At 60.6% G+C, this 21,272-nt stretch overlaps 1 protein-coding gene across 5 annotated transcripts; it reads right to left on the bottom strand.

The window, feature by feature from the left end:
• Positions 1 to 3,708: 3,708 nt before the first annotated feature.
• Positions 3,709 to 13,588, bottom strand: Ppp1r32 (protein phosphatase 1 regulatory subunit 32). 5 transcript variants are annotated; one of them, XM_019208819.2, is made up of 11 exons: positions 13,408 to 13,586; positions 13,038 to 13,169; positions 11,749 to 12,814; positions 11,532 to 11,595; positions 11,318 to 11,430; positions 10,697 to 10,756; positions 10,517 to 10,603; positions 10,276 to 10,389; positions 10,114 to 10,208; positions 8,997 to 9,161; positions 3,709 to 4,018 (listed from the first exon to the last, which is right to left on the bottom strand). In XM_019208819.2, exons 3-11 carry the CDS (start codon positions 11,968 to 11,970, stop codon positions 3,937 to 3,939), a joined length of 1,002 nt encoding a protein of 333 aa, XP_019064364.1. In that variant the 5' UTR covers positions 11,971 to 12,814; positions 13,038 to 13,169; positions 13,408 to 13,586; the 3' UTR covers positions 3,709 to 3,936. The 5 variants fall into 5 exon arrangements, with proteins under 5 accessions (XP_019064364.1, XP_019064362.1, XP_019064361.1 ...); XM_019208817.2 differs by lacking the exon at positions 3,709 to 4,018 and adding an exon at positions 8,075 to 8,706 and having other exon boundaries at positions 13,408 to 13,588; XM_019208816.2 differs by lacking the exon at positions 3,709 to 4,018 and adding an exon at positions 8,543 to 8,857 and having other exon boundaries at positions 13,408 to 13,585.
• Positions 13,589 to 21,272: the final 7,684 nt, after the last annotated feature.

Genomic DNA, 21,272 nt, shown 5'->3' with positions numbered 1-21,272 from the left:
CTCCCCCGCCCACCCCTCCGCGGGAGGCAGGAACAGCCTGCAGAGAGCCTGGGGCACCGGGCTGGCAGCTCTGGGCCCCCAGCCCTGGCTGTGCCCCCTGCCCATGCCTGCACAGATGCCCCGGCCAGGCCACAGGCCTGCGCTGGAGCCACCGCCTTGGTGCCGCTCGGATGTGGTCGAGGAAGCAGCACAGAGTTCTCTGGCCTCCGGGCCTTTCGAGATTTCTCTGATTTCCTTATAAATAAGGAGCGAAACAGAAGGCTTCTCCCTGCCCGAGGTCAGGACCCAGAATCCAGGCGGGAGAGGTCTTGGGTTCTCCCTCAGCAGCGACTTGAGCCTGCCAGAGGGATCCCCAAAATCTCAGACAGCAGGGAGGGTCACTTGTCTCAGAGAAGCTGGGACATTGTCCCACAGAAGCATGCGCAGGCCAGGACTTGCAGGGGTGTGCAGAGCTGCCAAGGCCCTTGCCCCTCATCTGGCAAAGGGGAAAGGGGTGGCATCCTTCACACCAGGCCCACTCCCCTCACCTGTACCAGCCGGAAATCCTGTCCCTGAACTTTTTGGTATTCATTCAACAAACCTTAAACACCTACTGCAGGCAGAGGCACTGGTGACTGCTGTGCCCATGAACCCAGCAGACATCCCCACCTTTGTGGACTGACATCCACAAAGCACACGGGCAAGTGCTGGTCAGGCTGTGGAGGAATAGAGAGAAGAGAATGCGGGAAGGCTTTGAGAGCCTGCGATACGGAAAGTGAGAGGAGGCTGAGCAGGCTGAGGAGGCTGAGGCAGGCTGAGGCAGGGTTGCCGTGCCCTCCTGGCAGAGGGGCTGGCAGTGGGCCAGCCAAGAAAGGGGGGCCGCAGAGGCCTTGGCCCTGGCCTGGGGCGGTCCTGACCCAGGGCTGAGGAGGATGGGCAGGGAGGGGTCTGTGCCCCTTCTCCATGCAGACCCAGCTGTCACTTCGAGCATGAGGGTGGGTCGGCCCACGCGCCTTCCGCATGGCTGCGCCCCGAGCTCTCTCCAGCAGGGCAGGGCAGACAGCAGCTTGATCAGGGCCGTGGCAGAGGCAGCCCTGCCTGCCCCGCACGGCTCAGGGTCTCCTTGGCCTTGAGGCCAGGGGTCTGGGGAGCTCCTCTGGGAGCCCACACTCCTGCCATCCTGACCACCGTAGAGTGCCCACCTTGGAGACTGCGTGTGCCTGTGTGAGTGTGCGCGTGCATGCTTGTGGATGCGTGCTTGTGGGCTGTGTTTGTGGGTGTGTATGTGTGTGACCAGGGCCTCCTGCAGGCTAAGCCGGCACCACCACTGAGCCTCACTGCAGCCTCTGCTGGAGACGTAGAAATTCCGGGAGAGGACGGAGCGGTTAAGGGCTGCATCTCCTCCCGCGCCTAGACCCGGCTCAGTGTGTCTGCCTAGCTGTGGGGCGACCCCAGAACCCCCTAAATAGCTTCAAGACCCCAGAGCCTAGACACACAGGCCCAGGGCCACCCTGACCGGCAGTCCGGGCACAGGGTCCAGGCAGTCTCTGGCCCAGTGAGCCCAGCCCACACAGCAGGCGCCTGCTCTCCATCCCGAGAGACTACAGCCGGGCACTGCCTGGGATCGTGTTCCTGGAACATACGTAGCTCTGGGTCCCCTTCTGTCCTGTGAAAGCTGAGTCCTCCCAAGCAGGTGACAGAGGGCAAGGGACTATGTGGAGGCCCAGCTGCTGCCTAGTGCCCGGGCCGGGCCTCCATGCTGTGACAGGGCTGACCATCCTGAAGGGCTCCAGGCACTGTGAGGAGAATGGCCTGGCACACTGGGGTCTTCCGGTCTGAGAGAACAGTGCCAGCCCCAGCGTGATGCCAAGGGCTCCCTGCCATGCCAGGGTGTGGGCTTCTGTCTTCCACGGCTTCTACTGTGCAGAACCACTTACCAGGTCAGAGCCAGTGATGGAGCAGAAGGGAGACCGGTGCCAAAGTGGTGCCCCCTCAGCATGGTCCTTTTCTTGTGGTAGCAATCAACACAAAGGGGCCCGCATCCCTGAGCCACTGTACCCATGCTACGTACACTAAGGAAAGAAGTAAATGTTTGAGGTATTCAGCCAGTTAAACTCCAGGGATGTTTGTTACAGAGTCAATTGTTGCAACTGCCTGATTTAATTACCCCAGGACATTTGCACATGCTCAGCCCCCTGCTTGATGCACATGATTCATTCTTAGGGTCTCCACAGAGATCTTCCCAATTCTAGGAGTCCTTCTGGAATCCTCAGATCATGTCAAGCTCACAGTGTGGCTTCTTGAATGCATATCTCCTTCAAAGGACTTAGGCCAACTGTAATCAATAATTAACTGAGTTATTTAAGATGTGAGCTCTAAGTGTAAGAATGTCTCTCGTGCACATCCCTGGGCCACCTGGCCCCATCTCTGTTCCTCAGCTCTCACTGAGGAAAATGAAGCCGGGGAATCAGGGAGGGTGGGAGCCATCGACTGAAAGTGGGAGAGCTGGGTGGGGCCTCAGCTCCATATTTATGATTAAGGGCGACCTGATGTGATGTTTTCAAAAACTCAAAATGAATGCTAAAAACTCGTGATGAGCGAAATATTAAATATGGAGCAGATCCGTAGCAGCACTGCTGAGCCACTACTGGAGTGAGCAGCACAGGACAAAGCCATGGTGCTCAGCCTGTCTTTGTTTAAAATGTGGACTTTTTGTTCACCATGGGATTGTGGGTCAGGAGCCGTCACCTGGCGGGGACAAGACCCTGGGTTCGAGTTTCAGGACTGGGGGACAAAAGGCCCCTGTTACTTCTCTACATTAAGGGTTTGGATTTTCTGTAAGTACTGAGCCACTCCAGCTCTAACCGCAGATCTGCTGAGCCTGGGTCCATCCCCCCATTCAGACGCTATGCCGCTCTTGGGTTTGCTGCTCTCCCAGGGTAAATGAGAACAAAGTGTCGAATCCTTGGCTCAGAGCCGCAAAAGAGACTTTGAAACCCAGAGCTGAGACTATGCTCTTACAAGAGCAGGGTGTCCGGAGGGAAATCTCTCTTGCAGATCCAAAAGCCTGGCTTTGAACTGGAAGAGCAGACAGTGGATGCTGTGCGCCCTGAGGCGAGGGTGCCATCTCGGAAGCCAGATCCCCTCAGGAGGAGAAAAAGGCCTGCTGGGCAAGCGGGCGGCAGCAGGCACAGAGCCACATCTGACACCGCTGGGAAGAGCGAAGCCCTGGGTGTCAGCGGGCCGGCAGGGGGACCAGTCTGCACTCCCTTGGCAGGTGTGGCCTGTGGTGCTCCCAGGCCCGACCAGATCTTGGAGGTGGGGAAGGAGTCGGGGGAGCCCGAGGGATCATGGGGTCCAGGAAGGAGGCTGCGGCTGACGCAGGACCCTGATCACGGGTGTCCAGAGGCCACAGTCGCTCTGCGCAGGGGCAGGGAGCACTGGTGTGGAAGCCCCAATCTCAGAGACTGCCCAGGTGACTGAGGAAGATGCAAGCCTCCGGGAGAAGGAAAGAGCTGGGAGAGGGGCGGGGCACTCGCCCGACAGATTCAGAGGAGACGGAGTTGGCCTGGCGTCCAGCTGGTGATAAGCCGGGGGGTCTTAGTCACTTTCCTCATTGCTGGGACAAAAATACCCAACACCCGTAACTTAGAGAAGGATGGGTTTATTTGGCTCACTGTAGGTCTGTAGGGGCCACTCCAAGGCAGGACAGCACAGTGGAAGGGCTGGGCAAAGGAGAGCTGCTCACCTCACGGCGTCCAGGAAACAGGAAGGAAGGAGCCTGGAGGAACACAAACCCTCCCAGGTCACCGCCCCAGCTGACCTGTGAGTCAGCTGTGGGACCCCGTGGTTCAATCCTCTTTCAAAAGCCCCATCTTCAGAGCATGAAGCGCAGCAGGGACATCTGGATCTAAACTGCAACGTTTCACTCGGACCCCCAAGAGGTAGGCAGTCTCTTCATGCAAAATTTAGCGCCCCGCAAAGATTCTCCACTCTTAAAGTTCCAGTCTTGCTGAAAAGTCCAAGTCCAAAGTCTCCTCTGAAATGGGAAGAAAATGTTCAAGTGAGAAGGGAAACAAGGGAGAGGGGAGGAAAAAGGAAGGAAGGAAGAAGAAAAAAGAATAGAAGGAAAAAGTGAAAAAGGTTTTGTAAATGAGGGGAAGAGGGGTCAAAGGGAAGGGAGGGGAAAGAGAAAAAAGCAGCAGCAAGACTTATCATATACAGGTACAGATTCCCTGTGGTGAACATTTTCATTACATAGATCTAAAATGTACCAATAAATGTTTTGCTTCGAAAAAGATTGATAAGGGACCTGGGATTTAGCTCAGCGGCACTGTGCCTGCCTTGTAAGTGCAAGGTACCGAGTTTGATCCCTGGTACCAAAAAAACAAGCAAGCAAACAAAAAGATTGATAGAGTATTAAAATTAAGAGTAACTGTCTTCAAAAAGAGATCTCCTCTGAAACTCAAAGCAAACTTGTAGCTGTGAGCCCCTGTAAACATCAAAAAGAAAGTTAAACACTTCCAACACAGGGGCAAAGGGTAAACGTTCCTATCTGAAAAGGGAGGAAGAGCAAGTAGACAGGAATGGTGCCAAAGAAAAACCAAAACCCAGCGGGGCAACATCGGATCCTGCAGCTCCACCTCCAACACCCAGAGCAAAGATGTGAGCTCCAAAGGCTTGGCCAGCCCCAGCCAACAGCCTGTGGGCGGCCACTGTCCTGGCCTCTGTGGGCCGGCTGTGCTCACGGCCTGCAGCCTTCCTCAGCCACAGTCCACATCTCTCGCTTCTCCACTGCATTTAGCTTCACCCTCATGGCTTCCCACGCAGCCCTCTTAGGTGCCCTGCCTGGCCTCCCAGCCTCCTCCTGAGACCTCACGGCTCTCACATTCTGCGTGTGCCTAAAAGCAGCATCGTGTGGATGACCCCAAGGTCTACTGCCGGCTGAAGCTGGGCCCCCTTGAATCATGGCTGTAGGAGCCGTGAGTGGGCCAGATGGCTGAGCACTGTGAGACAGATCCCTACAATTCCCCAGCTGGCCCTGGGCAAGCGGGGTGGCCTGAGGGTTTCTTCTCAAAGCAAGGACTTTCACGATGGAGCCCAGGAGCCTGTGGAGGGAGGGATCCCACTGTGACACTGTTGTCTTGATGCAAAGTACTTGGCTTTTTTTATTTTTTATTTTTTTTAGTTTATTGGTGCATTTTAGGTGTACAGTACAGTTGCATTCATCATTGGGATCTTGTACCTCTACATGACAGGTCTTGGTTCTCATTTTTTTCCTCTGGTCCCTGCCCTCCCTTCACCCACACTTTCCCTCCCCATTTGCAAACACTTTATTTCCATTTTTCATTTTTTCATATTTTTTTGGCTTCTTTTTAACACTAATCTTTTTAGCAACCGAGCTCGCCTCAGCCAAAACTTTACAGGCGCTTCCTTTCTGGTAAAGTCAAAACTTTTTAAATGGGCTTTCTGCTCCTGTTTCTCAGTGTAAATCTCACTAAATGTAGCAAGCAATAATCATGCTACAGCATGAACTTTGGGCTGCCTTGAAATTTTCTCTGCCAGATTAATTAGTCCACTGCCCTTAATTTCATTCTTCCACAAAGTGTCAGAACACAACCAAAATATATACAAATTTTCTGCCAAAACACACATAACACACATGGCCTGCAGTATAACTGCAATGGAGTCCTTGTTTCCAACTTAAGCCACAATGATCAGTCTTTATGGCTACCTTTCTATCAGCCTCCTGGTTTTCTGACCTCCATCCAGAACCAAACTCAACTCACAGCATTCCAGGGCTACTTTTCTAATCAGCATCTCCAAACTTCCAAACTCCTCCCATGAACCAGTTCCAAAGGCTTCTAAACCCCATGCTCACGTAATTACAGCAACGAGCCCATTTCTGGTACCAAAATCTTACTTTCTCATTGCTGGGACACAGGAGCCTATACCACACTTTAGAGGAGGGGAGGTGCATTTTGTCACACGTTTCAGAGTTCCAGTCCGTGTTCAGCAGGCTTGTGCGTGCCTGCTGTAATTGAAGGGCCTGAGTAGAAGGATGCTCTCAGCACAGTGACCACGACCAGAGTGGAGGAGGAGCCAGGGAGGGAGCCTAGCCCTTCCAGGTCACAGTGCCAGTGCCTGCCTCCTCCAACCGGGGCCACCTCCTAACAGCAGGTCAGCTGCAAGGACCCACACTCCAATCCTCCAGGAGCCCCACCTTTGAGCTTGGGGGCCACCTAGATGTAAGCCACTAACCCAAGGGCATTTGTGAGACTGAGCACGTCCTATGATGCCCACACCTGCCTCCTGGGGAAGGTGGCCTTACCATGGCTCCCAGGGGCCTCCAAGGCCGTGCCCCAGCCCAGTGAGTCCCACAGGGGCCCAAGAAGACTCTCCGCAGATGTCTCCCCCTTCTCAGGACCGGACCACACTGCCAGCACGTGTGAATCCCCTTCTTACACAGGAGAATCCCTGCCTGCCTCACAGAACAGATCCCACCCCTCCTGCTGTGGGCTGGAAATGCAGCAGCCCACTCTCCCAGCACCCTGCAGGCTAGGTACAGGCCTGTGACCCAAAGTCTCCCTAGACAGGCCAGGGAGAGAAGCTGGGTGGCACTGCCACATCCGAGGGCCGGGGGCGATGTGGGCTCCTGGCCAGGTGGCCTCTGAGCCCAGGCCCTTTCCGTGAAGGTCTCTCCTGGAATTAGCCATGGCCGGTTTCTGTCTCCTGCACAGTGCTCTGGAACCTAGACTGCAGCTCTTGGGAGCCGTGCACTCGGCTCCATCCTGCTGCCTTCCTTGTGACCCCGGGAGGTGTGTGCTTAGGACAGATTGGCCTCTGTCCTCCTGCGCCAGAGCCAGGACCAAGGGGACCACAGGAACGACACCCCACATCAACCAAGGGACTCATAGCCCTTCCCTCGTCACACCGTCAGGCCTTTCCTGAACACACACTCACACTCCCCTTCTTAGGCAGAGGCCAATAGGAGGCCCCTGCTACCATGGGCTGCAAAGGCAGTTTCCAGGCGCCGGGTGAGTCACAGGGTGGAGGAGGCCTGGTGTTCACAGAGGACTGCCGCCCACGGGGCGGAGGGTCCTGAGAGGCGGTCTCGTCCCCCCGCCACAGAGCCCGGCTGCAGCAGCTCCTGTGCAGGAGTGGGGGCCAAGCGCCCCCAGCACGGTGCTGGGGGGTGGGAGTGTGTCCCAACGCCAATGGGGAGCCACCCGCCATCTGCCTGCGCCAGTCCTGTGGCCTCAGTGCCCAGGCCTTCCCACCGCCCTAGCCGCTCCCCAGGAAAGCTGTGTCTATGAAGCCTGTGTGCCCAGCTGGACAGCTGTCAGGCCAGGCCGGTGGCTCTGGGTTGGCACGTGACCCAAGCCTGCTGGCACCGCAGGTCCCGGCCCTGAGTCACAGGCGCGGCTGACCCTGCGGCCCGTGTGTACCCCGTCGTGCTGTTCCCGTGTGCCCCGAGGGAGCCCCTGGGCTGCACGGCCCCTACCCCGGAGACCCTGCTCTGTGCCCCAAAACATTGCAGGCAGTGGAGCCGGAGTGGTAACGCGAGAGGGTGAAATCAAGCTCTGTATCCTGACACCGGGCCCAGGACAGGAAACGTGAGCTGTGGAGGCCGCGAGAGGAGGGAGAGCCGGGCCGGGGCAGTGTGAGCCCATGCACATGTGGCTGTGTCTGTGTCCTGTGCTTGCAACGTCAGCACGTGTGCATGTGAGCGAGTGCGGGTGTCACGTGACCCTCAGGGTGTCGTCGGTGGCATCCAGGTGCTCTGGGTCCCTGTCACAGGTTCCTGCCTGTACTCGTGTGTCCTTGGGCAGCGAAGCTTCCACCCCACCCCGGGTCGGGCCCCAACACCCTCCCCCATCGCTGCCAGCTGGTGCTGCCCACGCCCGCAGGGAGCCCGCCCTCCAAGCAGCCTCAGGCCTGGGCCGGGACTGCAGGCACAGCACTCAGGGCCGCAGAGCTGCTCCTCAGGCACCATGCTGTGCCACTGGGCACAGAGCTAGGGCATGGCTGCTGGGCCATGCAGGCTGGGAGCAAGGGCACCCCCGGCCCAGGGCTGCTGCCCCTTGCTGCCCTGTGGAGCCCGGCTCCTAGGGTATAAGATGGGATGGTTGTTCCGTGTGCACTGTGCGTGCAGCTGGCTGAGTGGCCAAAGGTGCCCAGTGCCAGGCTGCAGCCCATGAAGGAGGAGTACAGCCTGAGTTGTCAGCGCCTGTGCTGCCAGTGAGGGCCCTCGGGGCACCTTGTCTGCATCCCTGCCGAGTCTGGCTGTCCACCCTCATGACTCTGGCACGAGGCTTAGTCACACCCTCCTCTGGCCACCCGGGCGGGACTCAGAAGGCGCAGAAGTCCTGCCTTGATGCCTCTCCACCCTGTGGCTGGGGAGTGGGACTGTGAGGTGGGAGAGACCCTCCTTCCTCTGCCTCCCCGGGCCAGCACAGGAGCCAGAGCAAGTCACTTGTCTCCAGAGGTCATGGCTCCAGGTTCTAGCCAGTCCCGGTGCCCCAGCCCATCCACAGAGCGCCACAGGGCACCCAAACTGCGCTGGACCCTTCAAGGGTGTGAGGACACCATGCGGTGCTCCCCTGGGCTTTATTTCCTGGGCACAGTGAGTGGGCTGTTCCGTCCCGGGGCTGGTGTCCTGGGGAGGGAGGGTGGGTGGATGAGAGCCGGGCTGTGGGTACGCTGTCCCCGGAAACCCCAACTGGCCTGTGGGTCACAGGTTCCAGGCTGGGAGTTGGCACTGGGTACCGTGGCCACCCCGCCAAGGTCCCCTGCGTACTTGGGCCCCATCTCAGCTGCATGCCAGGTAGTGACCCGGCAGGAAGGGGAAAGGAGGGAGTCAGCGGGGCTCAGGGCTCTGCAGAGAGAGGAAGCAGAAGAGGTGGAGCAGTGCCCCATCCCTGTCCTTGGGTTTGAGCCCATGTCCCCACCACCTGGAGGCCACTGCAGGAACAGCGATGTACGCAGGACCGGAAGGACCAGGCAGGGTGCACTACCTTCCCCTGTGGGAGTGTGGGCACCACAGGCTCTCCGGGGCACTGGGGCTGTGCTCCAGGCAGGTGAGGCCCTGGTTGAGGGTGTAGCCGCTTGGCTTCAAGGGATGGATGCCACCTCGGGTCCAGCCTTCCCGGTCCAGCCCCTTGGGGATGTTCTCGAAGAACCTAGGGCAGAGGGGTCACTGGCCACGGGTGCCTGGCCCTGGGCCCCTGGGCTGTCCCTGGGGAGCGCATCATCTCCTCCCTCCCGGGCCACCCCCAGCACCCCAACCCTGAAGAGGCACCCAGGACGTAGGGATGGTTTCTGTGACGTCCAGACAGCCGTCCTTTCCCTCTGCCTCCCCACTGAGCTCTCGGCCCCAGGGGAAGGGGGGGCTTGAGAGGAAGTGAACACTGGGCCCCAGGGCTCAAGGTGGGGAGCAGACAGACGCTGCAGTGGAGCAGTGGTTGCCACCTCTGGGATGAGGAGAGTGTGAGGGACTCCAGGACCTCAGCAGGGGTCAAGACAGGCAAGGGGCAGCGGGCAGGTGGGCAGCGGGCAGGTGGGCAGCAGAAACAGCAGTGACCCCCCCGAGGGGAGGGGTAAGGCACAGGCCCCCGTCTCCATGGAGACACCACCTGCCCAGCCCCCGGCCCCTCCTTGGTGTCCTCACTCTCTACTCCCACACAGCCCCTCGCCTGTCGCCCGCCTCCTCCTGCAGCCCTGACTGGGACCCCGAGGCTGCCCAGTGCTGTGTCCGTCGTGGACAGAATGGGGCAGGTGTGGGGCATGTGGGTACGAAGGTCAGGTGGCGTAGGGAAGCCTGGGCACTGTCTCAGGACTCAGCTGCCTTTACACCCTCCCAGCCTCAGGAGCTCCCAGGGCTCTGGGGCTGCCTGCTCCAGGAGCCCTGCCTGCTGCTGGCCCACTGCAGATACCTGCACCTCTTCTGTCCCCGCCCACCGACCTGGCCTCTAGACCCCACACCTGTCAGTGACTCACCCCTGGGGCCCTGCTTCCCGGAATCCCATGCTCTACTCTTGCTGGAAGACTGGTTTAGCCCTGTTTTCCAGAGCCTCCATAGGGAGGCTGGACCCTGTGCCTTAACCGAGGGAACCCGAGGGCCACAGGCCTCACCCCTGACTGTAGGTGGTCAGGTACTGGCTGTCCCGGTCGGGGTTGCCCGGGCTGCAGATGTAGCCGCCGGTGTTAATGCTGAAGCCTGTGGACTCCTGCCAAGGGACAGGGCTGTCAGGCAGCGAGGAGGCAGGGCTGGCTCGGAGGGCAGGGAGGCCTCACCTTGGTCCCTATGGTCTGGTGGCCCAGCAGGGCCACGTTGGTCTGCTGCATTGGCCGGGGATGCAGAAAGTGCCCATGCGCTGTGCTGCTGGGTGCAGGGCCTGGAGGGGTCACCTGCAGGGGACGGGACACGGTGAGGCTGCAGCACGGATGGAGGACAAATGTGCAGGTTCAGGGCTCGCACGCCCCAGGAACCCCAGTTCTGCTCAGATACCTCCTCCCGGGGACCCCCGCCACTCACCCTGGGGTTCAGCATTCTGTCATTTGCTCGGCTGTAGCCTGTCTCCCGCTCAGAGCCTTGGGCCAGCACCGGCAGGAACTCACTTCCCTGGGGGTGCAAGGTAGATGTGGGAGGTTGCAGAGTGCAGTCACCAGTCCCACCACCCCCAGGTCCCCACAGGCCAGGGCGGTGGCTCCCTACCTGTGGGTTAGTCACAGGGAGGAAGTCCGGCTTGGTGACACTGCGGCCCCGAAGCAGCACCTGGGAAGGGTGCAGCGGGCCATCAGTCCGGCCAACACAGCCCACCCCACATGCATCACCACTGCCCACTGGCTCCAGCTCAGCAAGGGCACACGCCTGTCATCCCAGCACTCCGGGAGGCTGAGGCAGGTGGATTGCAAGCTGGAGCCCAGCCTGGGCAAGTTAGAGACTTACAGAGACTTTGCCTCAAAATAAAAAAATAAGAAAAGGGCTGGGGATGCAGGTCCACATGAAGGCCCTGGGTTCAATCCTTGGTACCACAAAAAACAAAATCACAAGCAAAAACAAAAACAACAGATGGGCCTCACAGAGACACTGGAAAGAGGAAGCTTTCAGAGGGGGGGCCCTCAGTGGGGGCCAGAAAGCCAGGTGCTTGCCTGAGTCCTTGGGTCCTGGCCAAGCCCTGGTGCCTTGCACCCACCCTGTCTCCTTGTCTCTAAAATGGGGTCTCAGGCTAGAGCAGCAATGTCCCCCCAACCCTTTCCAAGCCCAGCTCTGCCACTCAGTTGGTCAAGACCCCTGGTGGCCAAGAGGGCGGGAGCCGTGTGGGCCTAGACGCACGGGGTCCCCCAGCAGGGCCTGGGAGGGCGGCAGGAAGTCCAGGGGGCTCTGGGCATTGCCCTTGGTGAAGCCCGTCCTCTCCTTGGCACCGATGGTCCTCCTCTGCAGCAGGTCTGTGGGGACAGGTCCGGGTCCCCGTCACCGGTCACCCGCACCCCCAGCCCCTCCCGGGGTCTGTCCGGGGGCCATGCAGCTGTTCAGACTCTGCACCTACCAGGCTGGGCATTCAGCTCGCTGAGATACTTGGAGTGGCACTCAGACGTCCTGGAGCGTGGGCCCTGGACAGTGGAGATGGGCCCAGTGGGCTGGGAGTTCTGGACCAGAGCCAGAGGACCGAAGACAGGGCGGGCATGGTGCAGGGCAGGAAGGCTGGGCCCTCAGGCCCTCCCACACATCCACCCGGCCCCGCACCCCGAGTGAGTGCCACTCACGTGGCCAGCATTCTCCCGCTCCGGAGGGCCCTTGTCCTGCAACTGGAGGAGCAGGGGCATGGCCTTGGGCTCCAGCCCCGGGATGGCCTGCGGTCCGTGCTCCCGGGTGTCGAAGTGGACCTTCTCGACCTGGTCAGGGTGGGTAGTCGCTTCCTGTAGGGCCAGGCTCTCAGGATGCCCACACGGACCCTGGTCTTTGTGTTGCTTGCTTGCTGGACCCATGCCAGCCCGTCACCTGCCTCGGCATCTCTGGGACACTGGCCCTGCAGGCCCTTGTCCAGGCCCGCCTTGCTGCTCTTTCCTGGCTCCCTCACTCCTGCTTCACCCCTAGTCTTCCTCCCCCTGCTCTGGTCACCCCCAAGACGAAAGATATGCAGGGCTCTGCCTGGCATGAGGCCCTGGGCTCCATCTCCAGCAGCAAAAGAAAGCTAAGAGGAAACGGAGGTACGAGTGAGGCTCCCTTCTGAGGGTCTCCAGGTGACAGAACGACGGCAGTGACCACGGCAGAGACACGGAGGTGGACGATGCTCAGGGTGCTGTGGCAGCAGGGGTGCCGGGAGTGGGAAGGGCAGGCCGGGGAGGGAGGTGATGCCAGTGTGGGGCAGGGGACAGCCCCGCGCTGACCTCCTTGGTGAGGGGCCCCACGCCTGGTCTCTCCCGGCCGTAGCCAGAGCAGGTCTGGTGCATGTTCCAGGGCAGGGGGCCCTGGCCGTCGGGCCCCTCCAAGGGGCTGTAGCTCTTGCTGGTCACCTACTGGAAGGTGTCCCGGACTTGTTCCCTGGGGCACAGGAGCAGCTGCTGGGACCCAGGGTCTCTGCCCTTCGGGGTGGTGCTGCTGATGCCCAGAGGCTTGCCTTCCCCCAGCCTCCCCGACACCCTGGGAGCCTGAGTTGGTCTCTGGTGTCCCTGGGGATGAGGGCCCTGCAGATCGCGGCACCCAGATGGTACCCCACGGCCGGGTTGTCCAGGGCGTCCAGGCTGGGCTGGTACGAGACCAGGGGCCGCAGGTTTGACCTATAGCCGGTGCCCACGTGGCTGCACACGCGGGGCTTGAACTCCTCCCGACCTGCCGGGGACAGCGAGGAGGAGCAGGCTCCAGCAGAGCCACCTCTGGGTCTGGTTGTCAGAGCCAGCGTGACCGGACTGACAGCAGGAGATGGGGTCCACGGGTGGGGGCAAGGTCGTGGGGCAGAATCGCAGGGATCGCAGGGACAGGGCTGGCCCCAGAACCAGCAGGCAGCGGGGTCCTGGAGGGCTGTGGCATGGGGTGGCTCCCCTCAGGCACTCACCGTAGGCCGTACAGTAGGTGGTGGCGTAGAACTTCAGGGGGTCCACACAGCCCCCCGAGCTCATCTTCACATGGGGGGAGATCACCCCAAGGGGCAGCTTCCCCACCATTGTGCTGGGCGGCAGGCTGGGGCCTGCGGGGGCACAGTGGAGTTGGGGACCCGCCAGCCTCTGCCCAGGCCGACCGTCCCCTGCACTGGAAGAAGCAGGTGCCTCGCTGCATCTCCCACCTGCTGCGTGTTAGCCCTTCCTCCCATTTGCAGAGGGAAATGGGTCGGACTGGCCCAATCTAAGCCCTTCCGGCTCTGGGCCCTGCCTGCCTCTTCTCACCCCTCCCTCTGCCGGGCCTTGCCCTCCTGCCTGGCTCCTCACCTGCCCTCCCTGAGGTCTGCGGAGGCCACAGGAGGCAGATGCTGCTGGGAGAAGTCAGCCAGGCCCTCCCTGAGAAGGCCTTGCCGGAATAACAGAGGTTGCCTAGCAATAGATGCCTAGCAACCACATACACGCCTTGGAAACTCTGCTATGGCTGGGGCCACAGAGGAGAGGACAGGACAGGCCGGCAGGAGTAGAGTTGCTGTCTGAGTGACAGGAAATAAAAGATAAAACCATAAATCGCTCCATTTACTGAGTGCCCACTTCATGCCAGACACTTCGTCCTCTCTCCAGGCAGCTATATTACCCGATTCCTCAGGGTCCAGAGGCTCATGCCAGCAAGCAGCCCCTGGAATGTGGCATGGGGCTCTGCTGGACCAAGTCAGTGTGAAGGCCCCGAGGCACACTGCCTCGTGCTGTCCCCACCCGGCCTGACCCCGGGATGCCTGTTACACGGCTGCCCAACCCCACCTGCAACCTTGAGAGGCGCCCCCAGACCGTCACGGAGGCACGAGGCACCCGCCCCCGCCACCAGCAGATGTGACTCACAGATCTGCACCTGGTGGAGGTGAACGGAGGTGAAGGCGGCTGCGACGAGCCTGGGATCCCGCAGAAGCACTGAGCTCCTGAGCACAGCACCACGCAGGCTGGGACAGCGACAGCTGCCTGCCTCACCCAGCCCCAGGGTCTCTGGGATGGGACTGTTCAAGCCAACCGCGTGTCCCCAAGTGGGGACCCCATAGGTGGGTTCATGTGACAGTGGGGACAGGCATAGACTCGGGAAGTGTCCCGGCGTAAGTCGGAGGCGAGGAGCTTTGAGTCTGTGTTAGCTGTACCTGTGGAATCGATTACACTGTGACTCACAGTCCTTTAATATTTGGGGCCAGGATGTAGCTCAGTGGCACCACACCTGCCTGGCAAGTGCAAGGTCCTAAGTTCGATCCCTGGTACCAGAAAAAAAAAAGTCAATTAATCTGTGACAATGCCAGTTTGCGGATTTCCTGAATTTTTGCTTTAGTCCTGGTGTGTGGTGGGACTGGGCTGCTACTTGCTCCTCAGAGGAGTAAGCTAAAGGGACAGGGTGTGACCCACGGGACCCCATAAGAGGCCTGGACTTAGAGGTGACCTTGTTGGGGGCAGCTGTGGGGCAGGGGGAGACCCGTCACACCCCAGAGAGGACCCTCTACGCCTCGGAGGCCGTGGGGACAGGGCAGGAGTGACCAGCAGGCCTGCTTGTATAGGTACAGTGAGGACCCGGGCCCCAGGAGCACAGACACAAGGGACAGCAGCACTGTCTCGGTGTGGCTGGGAAGTGGCCACAGCCAGAGTGGACACTGACAGTGCATGAGGCGGCACGGCTCTGCCCCTAACCCATCTCCACAACCAAGCATGTTCCTCACTCTCTCCCTGGAAGATAGGGTGACATGGAGCCCAGCCCCGGCCTCGGGTGAAGTGCTGTCCAGACCAGGGAAGGCCCTAGACACAGGCACTTTGGTGAGCTCACTGCCACTGGGCATGGGGACCCCGTGGGCCCGGCCTCGGAGCCCAGTGCAGATGCAGCCAGCATGGTGGTGTAGCAGGCTGGAGGAGGCGCCCCTGGACTCAGCCCGTGCTGGCAACTGCTCCTGCTGCGGGGCTTGGGGTCACAGTTCCCAAGTCGCGCTGCAGGCCGTGGGAAGGAACTGCAGGCTGGCCTGGTAGGGATGTAGCTTGGGTCTGCAACTTGGGCCAGACAAGTGTGTGGCCAGCCGCAGGTGTGGCCCGGGCTCAGTACAGACAGGAGAAGGAGAGAAAAGTCTCCAGCTGGCACTCAGGACTGGCCTGGAGCTGGTGAAGGCTGTGTCTTTCTGTTGTGCAGCGCCATCCAGTGGTACAGCCTGGAATGGCAGTGCTCTCACCACTGACCCCTAATGGGCTGGGGTCCCCCAAGTGTGGCTGGGAAGACAGGGGCCCTAGATGCCCCCAGCGGAGAGGCACCCAGCCCCCCAGACTCCTCGCCCACTGTGCAGAACTGCACCCCTGACACAGACTATCCCCGAAGGACCGAGTCTGCTCCCTACGGCAGAGGGAAGAGCCCACACGAGTGACAGCCTCTGTGCCCAGCGCTGGCTACAGCCCCTGTCCGCCCAGCCCTTGAGGCAAGGACAGCTGCTACTGTGCCCACCTTACCTGGCGGGAAGCTGTCGGGTGCCTGAGGCCTGGCCAGACAGTGCCACCTTCTCATGCCCAGCCCACCAGGTCCCACAGGCACGGCGGCCCTGATGGGGGAGATGGGGCAGGCTGGGATGCAGCAGTGGATCTCATCCCACTCAGAGCTGGAGCTGAGGCCATGGTGCCCCGTATGCCGGGGAGCTCAGGTGGTGGCCATCTACACTGTGGCTGCCTAGGCTGCACACCCAAGGAGGACAGCCAGGACGCCAGGCTCGGCGCTGGGCACGGTGGCCTGCTGCTTTCACTGTCTAGGTGGCCACAGCACTGAGCCCAGGCCCGCTGGAAAGAGACAGGCCAGTGGTTCCCAGCTTTCTTCAGGCAGAAGTGTCCTGACTTGCCCGCCAACCAACTGGGCAGGAAGTGAGCTCTAGGCTAGGGATTTAGCTCAGTGGCACTGCGCCTGCCTCAAAAGCCTGAGTTCGATCAACACCCAGTACAGAAAGACTCCTGAGCCTTCCCCGCCTTCCACTAGCGTGAGACGTCCCATGAAGTGACCAGCAAGAAGCCCAGGGCAAGGGTGGGGTCCTGGATGCCAGCACTGGGGTCTGGTCTCCAGCCCTGCCTCTGTGGAGTGCAGGTCAACGTGGCAGAGCTGGGTGGAGGCGTCGGAAGTCCTCAGGGTCTGGGCGCAAGGCTGCCACACAGACAGCACTCCCCAGTGCTGATGGCGGCCAGGGCTTGCAGCGGCTCCGGCCTGGCACAGCCTGTGAGGTCGCTCAGAGCAGTGACTGTGTCGGGCTGGAAGCCAAGGATAGGGCTGGCCCGGGCGACAGGGACACCCTCGTCCTGTGGCGGGCCTGGGGTGAGAGGACTTCCGGTGCTGAGCAGTGGGCCCAGCATCACCCGGCAGTACTGTCCCAAATCGCTGCCCCGTTCCCCACAGGCTCAGCTGGGGCAGTGAGGCTCACCTGGTTGCCACAGAGACCAGGAGTCCTTTCCTCACCAAGGTCTAACCCCACCTGACCAGCACCACCCCTCCCTAGCAGGAAGGCAGCCGCTCTGTCACACGTGGGGTGGTGGGACTTCCAGAAAGTGTGGTCAAGGGGACCTTGCAGCCAGGCTCAACAGTGCACACCTATAATCCCAGTATTCTGGGAGGCTGAGGCAGGAAGATCGCCAGTTCAAGTACATCCTGGACAACTTAGGGAGACTTCTCAAAGTAATGCAAAAAGTGGTGTTGTAGCTCAGGGTGAAGAGCCTGGGTTCCATCCCTAGTACTTAAAAAACAAAAGATAAAAAGCGAAAAACCTTTTCAAACATGAACAACCTGTGCTGGAGACAGGGTTCCTGCCTCGAGGCCTGGCAGGCCACTCGAGAGTACCTGTGGCCTAGCTCAGGCTCTGTGCTGAGGGGAGGTGCACGGGGCGTGATGTCCTCTCCACAGCATCAAGCAGGGCCACTGGTCTCGGACGTCTCAGCCTGTGGACCCTCTGCTCTGGTTTCCAGACTCACCCGGCACTCAGCAGAGCTTCACGCACGCATAGGTGCACGCCCACCCAGGCTGCAGGGCAGGACTGGCGGCAGGGCTGCCAGGTCACAGGTCACAGGTCTGGGGCAGTGTCTGGCATGCAGGAAGTCGCCCTCATTACAGACATGGCACAAAGGCGCCCGTGGTTGGCCACACAGCGTGTCAGAGCCTGAGTGGCTGGGCGGCAGGGAGTTCCACACTGGCTTCAGGAGTCCGGGGAGGTGTGTGCAGTGGCACAGGGCCCAGACTCATGTCACGGGGCTGGACACCAATGCCGGCCACCTGGGACCTGACCCTGCCACCCAGGTTAGTGAGCTTATGCCTCACGGCTCCCTGTGGGGACACTGGCCAGCACGGACCAGCTCGGGTATGTGGCAGGGGCAGTGTCCCTTCTGGATGTGCACCCTGTCACCGTGACACCTGGGCTCTCCTGTCCCTGCTGCTTCTGCCTGAACTGCCTGCCCCTTTGCACACCGTGCCCCCCGTGGAAGCCCTCACCCTGGAAGGAGATGCTGGTGGCTAAATGGAGGGGCATGGGTGCAGACCTGGTCCCGCAGGACTGGTGCTGTGCGCAGGAGACCAGGCATCCTCCTTCCCCTCATCTGGGAAGCCCCGGGCCTGGGGCTCTCTAGGGAGAGGGAGGGGCCTGTATGTGAAGGGCCAGGGGCCACTCTGCCAGCAGCCCCGAGAGAACCCCGGGGTCGGGCCATGTCACCACAGCACAGCCGAGCCCTCCTGAGGCCGGGACGCGCCCGGGGCCCACACCTGCCAGGCTCCACGGCTGCTCCAGTCTGCACCCTGAAGGTCCCTGAGGAGCCCTAGCCCCATTCCCAGGGGCGCTGTGGGATGGTGCTGCAGCTGAGGTCCTGGGGCACTGGGGGCGTGGCCTAGTGGGACCCTGGCCCCTCCTTCTCTCCTGCTTCCTGGCTATGAGGTGGGCCGCTTGTTCTCCCCACACCCGTGTCTTCCGCCACCCAAAACAGCCAGAACACGTCTTTTCTCTTGACGTTAACTGTCTCTGGCAGTGGTGGGAAGCTAATAGAATTATTTTATTTTAGAATTCAGTACAAGCAGGCATGGTGGTACATGCTTGTCATCCCAGCACCCAGGATGCTGAAGCAGGAGGATCACTGTGAGTTCAAGGCCAGCCTGGGCTATGCAGCAAGACCCTGCCTTGGGGTGGTCACATGGCCTGGAGGGAGCACAGGGATTGTGAGGCAATGGCAAGGGGCAGTTGGCAGGATGTGTGCAGTGGGCCCAACGAGCACATGTGCTCCCAAAGGCGTGCGGCCCCTGCCGGCACATTGAACATTTGAGTCCTGGAAACAGCGGCCAATCAAGGGGCACACTAAGCCCCTTCCGAAGGTGCACCGGCCTCGATGCCACGTCCCGGTGGCCAGCGTGGCAACCTTGGGCAGACCGCCCGACCTGCACCGCTGGGCCGCTCAGTGAAGACACCCACTGCTGATCACGAGGTAAGCGAGAAGAGGCCGCCTCCGTGAGGGCCCAGGCACTACGTGGTCCTGAGCAGGACTCCCATGGGATCGCACAGGACCGGCCCGGCCCCGACACACAGGTCAGCACCTTCATCCCAGCTAGAACTGCAATCCGGCTCTCTGCTGACTCCCAGGGCTCTCGCATTCATGACATTGGCTTGTGGCAAGGTTTAAAAAGGGAACTGCATTTTGATGAATTTTGTTTTGCTTTAGATATAAACAGAGCTTCCTTTTATTGAAAATTAGCTATAATCAGTTCCATTTTCTTAGTGAAGAACTTTCTAAATTTTTAATGAGATGTGGTCTATATTGTCCAGGTCTTGAACTCCTGGGCTCGTGATCCTCCTGCCTCAGCCTCCCAAATAGCTGGGTTATATGAATGTATCACCATGTCCACCTATGGAGGTGGTTTTGACAAAATGCTAAGCCAGTTTAATGAGTCTTTGTTTTTTGTCTTGCTGTACTGGGGATTGAATCTGGGCCACCCTTGGCTAATTCCTCCAGCCTCAGTTGGACCATGTACCATCCACTGACTTTGGCTAGGGACACTGGGCTTCCTCCTCACGTTGTGGCCCGGGCAGGTTGCAGGGCGGTGGAGTGCAGGTACTAGATGCCCCAGGGCGAGGCTTCCCCTCCCTCACTGCACTGGCATCTGTTGGTCAGCAAGGCCCAGGGATGAGCCGATGAAGTCACACACAGGGGTATGCACGTTAGGGCTCTGCCAACAGCCAGAACTAACAGGGGCGCCTAGTATTGTTCGCACTGACCAGCAGGAAACAGGAAGGGAGAAGCCAGAGGGCCGGGGACTCCATCGGCTGGGTGGAGCTTGCCTGGCTCTGTGAGGCCCTGGGTTTGACCCCCAGGACTTCAGAAGAAAGCAAGCAGGGAAGGAAGTGGGGAGGAGAAAAAATTTGCCAATCACACATTGGTGAGAATGAATTCGCAACCAGGGAAGAGATTTCTGTGCAGCTTTCAGATTAGATTTCTGAGTGTCACTTTCTTGGCTTGGACCAAGCCGGCCACCTGCTGCCCTGGGGCTGGACCACGGATCTACATTGCAGCTCCTGCAGTGAGCGGCCAAGGACAGGAGTCAGAAGCCCAGGTACGGGTGTGGGCTGAGCCACCTTCCTGGCCCTGGCCTGGGAACTGGCCACAGGCTTTTTGGAAGGGCTGTGATGCTGTCTCGGCCAGGGCCCCACTCCAGGCCCAGCAGCCCCAGCGCAGCCGATGAGATCTGGGAGAAGACCTGGGAGGGAGAGGAATCAGGACAGGGCCCAGAGGCCGGCCTGCCTCGGACTGAGCTCTCCACCTCGGGCCTGGGACTGTGCATAAGCACCCATGGGGGCGAGCCTGGAGGGGGAACAGCCCTGTCCTCCACTCCGACGCGCCCCTAGGGTGGGGAGGTGCTGACACTGCTCCCGCTTGGCTCGGCTCTGGGACTGGGACGGGGCAGAGTTCCGCACCCTCAGGCGCCACGGACAGTTCACCTTAGGCTGCAGGAGCTTCATGCCAGCCCTGTCTCAGCTCAGCCCGCGTACAATGGGCCTGGGGGCGGGCAGCACAACCCTGGCTGGAGAGGAAGAGGTCTAGAACCTGCCGGTGCCCACAGCCAGCACGTGGGGCTGTGTGGCGCTCTGCCAAAGCCCCAGGCTGAGGAGGACACACTGGGAAGGGGCAGCCCCTCCTGACTCAGATGGCATTCCACATGGGACAGAGCCACAAGACGGGCGGGGCGGGCCGCGTGGGGTCAGCAAGGGCAGACGTCAAGCGAGCAAGGAGTCCAATCAGCTCCGCAAGTGCTGCTCATTTAGTAATTTTTTAGAAATGCTGTGTGGCCGGCCTACTTTTACTCAATGCCTAATAAAGGGAAAAGCTGTTTGCATAGCACGCTGGGCCTGACACTGAGCAGCTTCCGTCAGCAAGAGCCGTCCCTTTCAGGGTGACACAAGCCAGCAGCGGGGGAGAACGAGCCCTCAGGGGCCTCAGAGCTGGGCATCGTCACACTGAGTGAGGCACAGTCTGGGCCAGAAGGGGTCGGAGGCGCAGGCCCACCGCTTGGGATGGGTGGGGAAGTCGGTGCTGTGGCCTGCAGCCCACTCCGAACCCCTCCTCCAGCTGGGCTCGCCCGTCTACTATCACCAGGGCCTGCGCTCTTTGCAGGGCCGCCTGCCACACAGTCACACGCCGGCAGGGGAGACTGGTGCACAAGCCAGGGCTGTCAGGACGCAGGCTCATGCTCTCAGGCAGTGCCAGGGCGAAGGGCCCCACCCACTCAGAGGTCCCCAGTGCCCGGCCAGCTGCTGGCCTCACCCGAGAGCCTCGCGGTTGCACCGCACTCTTCGCCCGTGTCCCTAAGGGGTGAGAGCCGCTCAGCCAGTCAGCTCGCCTGCTCGTGGCCAGCACACTGCGCCTCTTCACTTCCAGAGCAACTGCTCACTGGGGGCAGACCGTGCCCTGGGGAGCACCAGCGGCCCTGGCACACAGAGGCCACATCCTGAGGCGCCCTGGCCCAGCAGGCACTGCTCCAAGTGAGTGTGCGAGGCTTCGGCAGGAAGTGCTGAGTCTGGGGAGATGGAGCTGCACTCACTGATGGTCTTTTGACCTTGGACAGACGCGAACGACCTTCCCACCCTCACAGCAGACCCAGGGCCACATGCCCAGAGAGCGGCGCTTTCCCGAGGCGAGCAGAG

This window comes from Fukomys damarensis, unplaced genomic scaffold (assembly GCF_012274545.1).
Source record: "Fukomys damarensis isolate Sample0158 unplaced genomic scaffold, DMR_v1.0_HiC HiC_scaffold_27, whole genome shotgun sequence".
Taxonomy (NCBI): Eukaryota; Metazoa; Chordata; class Mammalia; order Rodentia; family Bathyergidae; genus Fukomys; species Fukomys damarensis.
The sequence above is the reverse complement of the archived record's forward strand: the minus strand, read 5'-3'. Positions and strand labels throughout refer to the sequence as shown.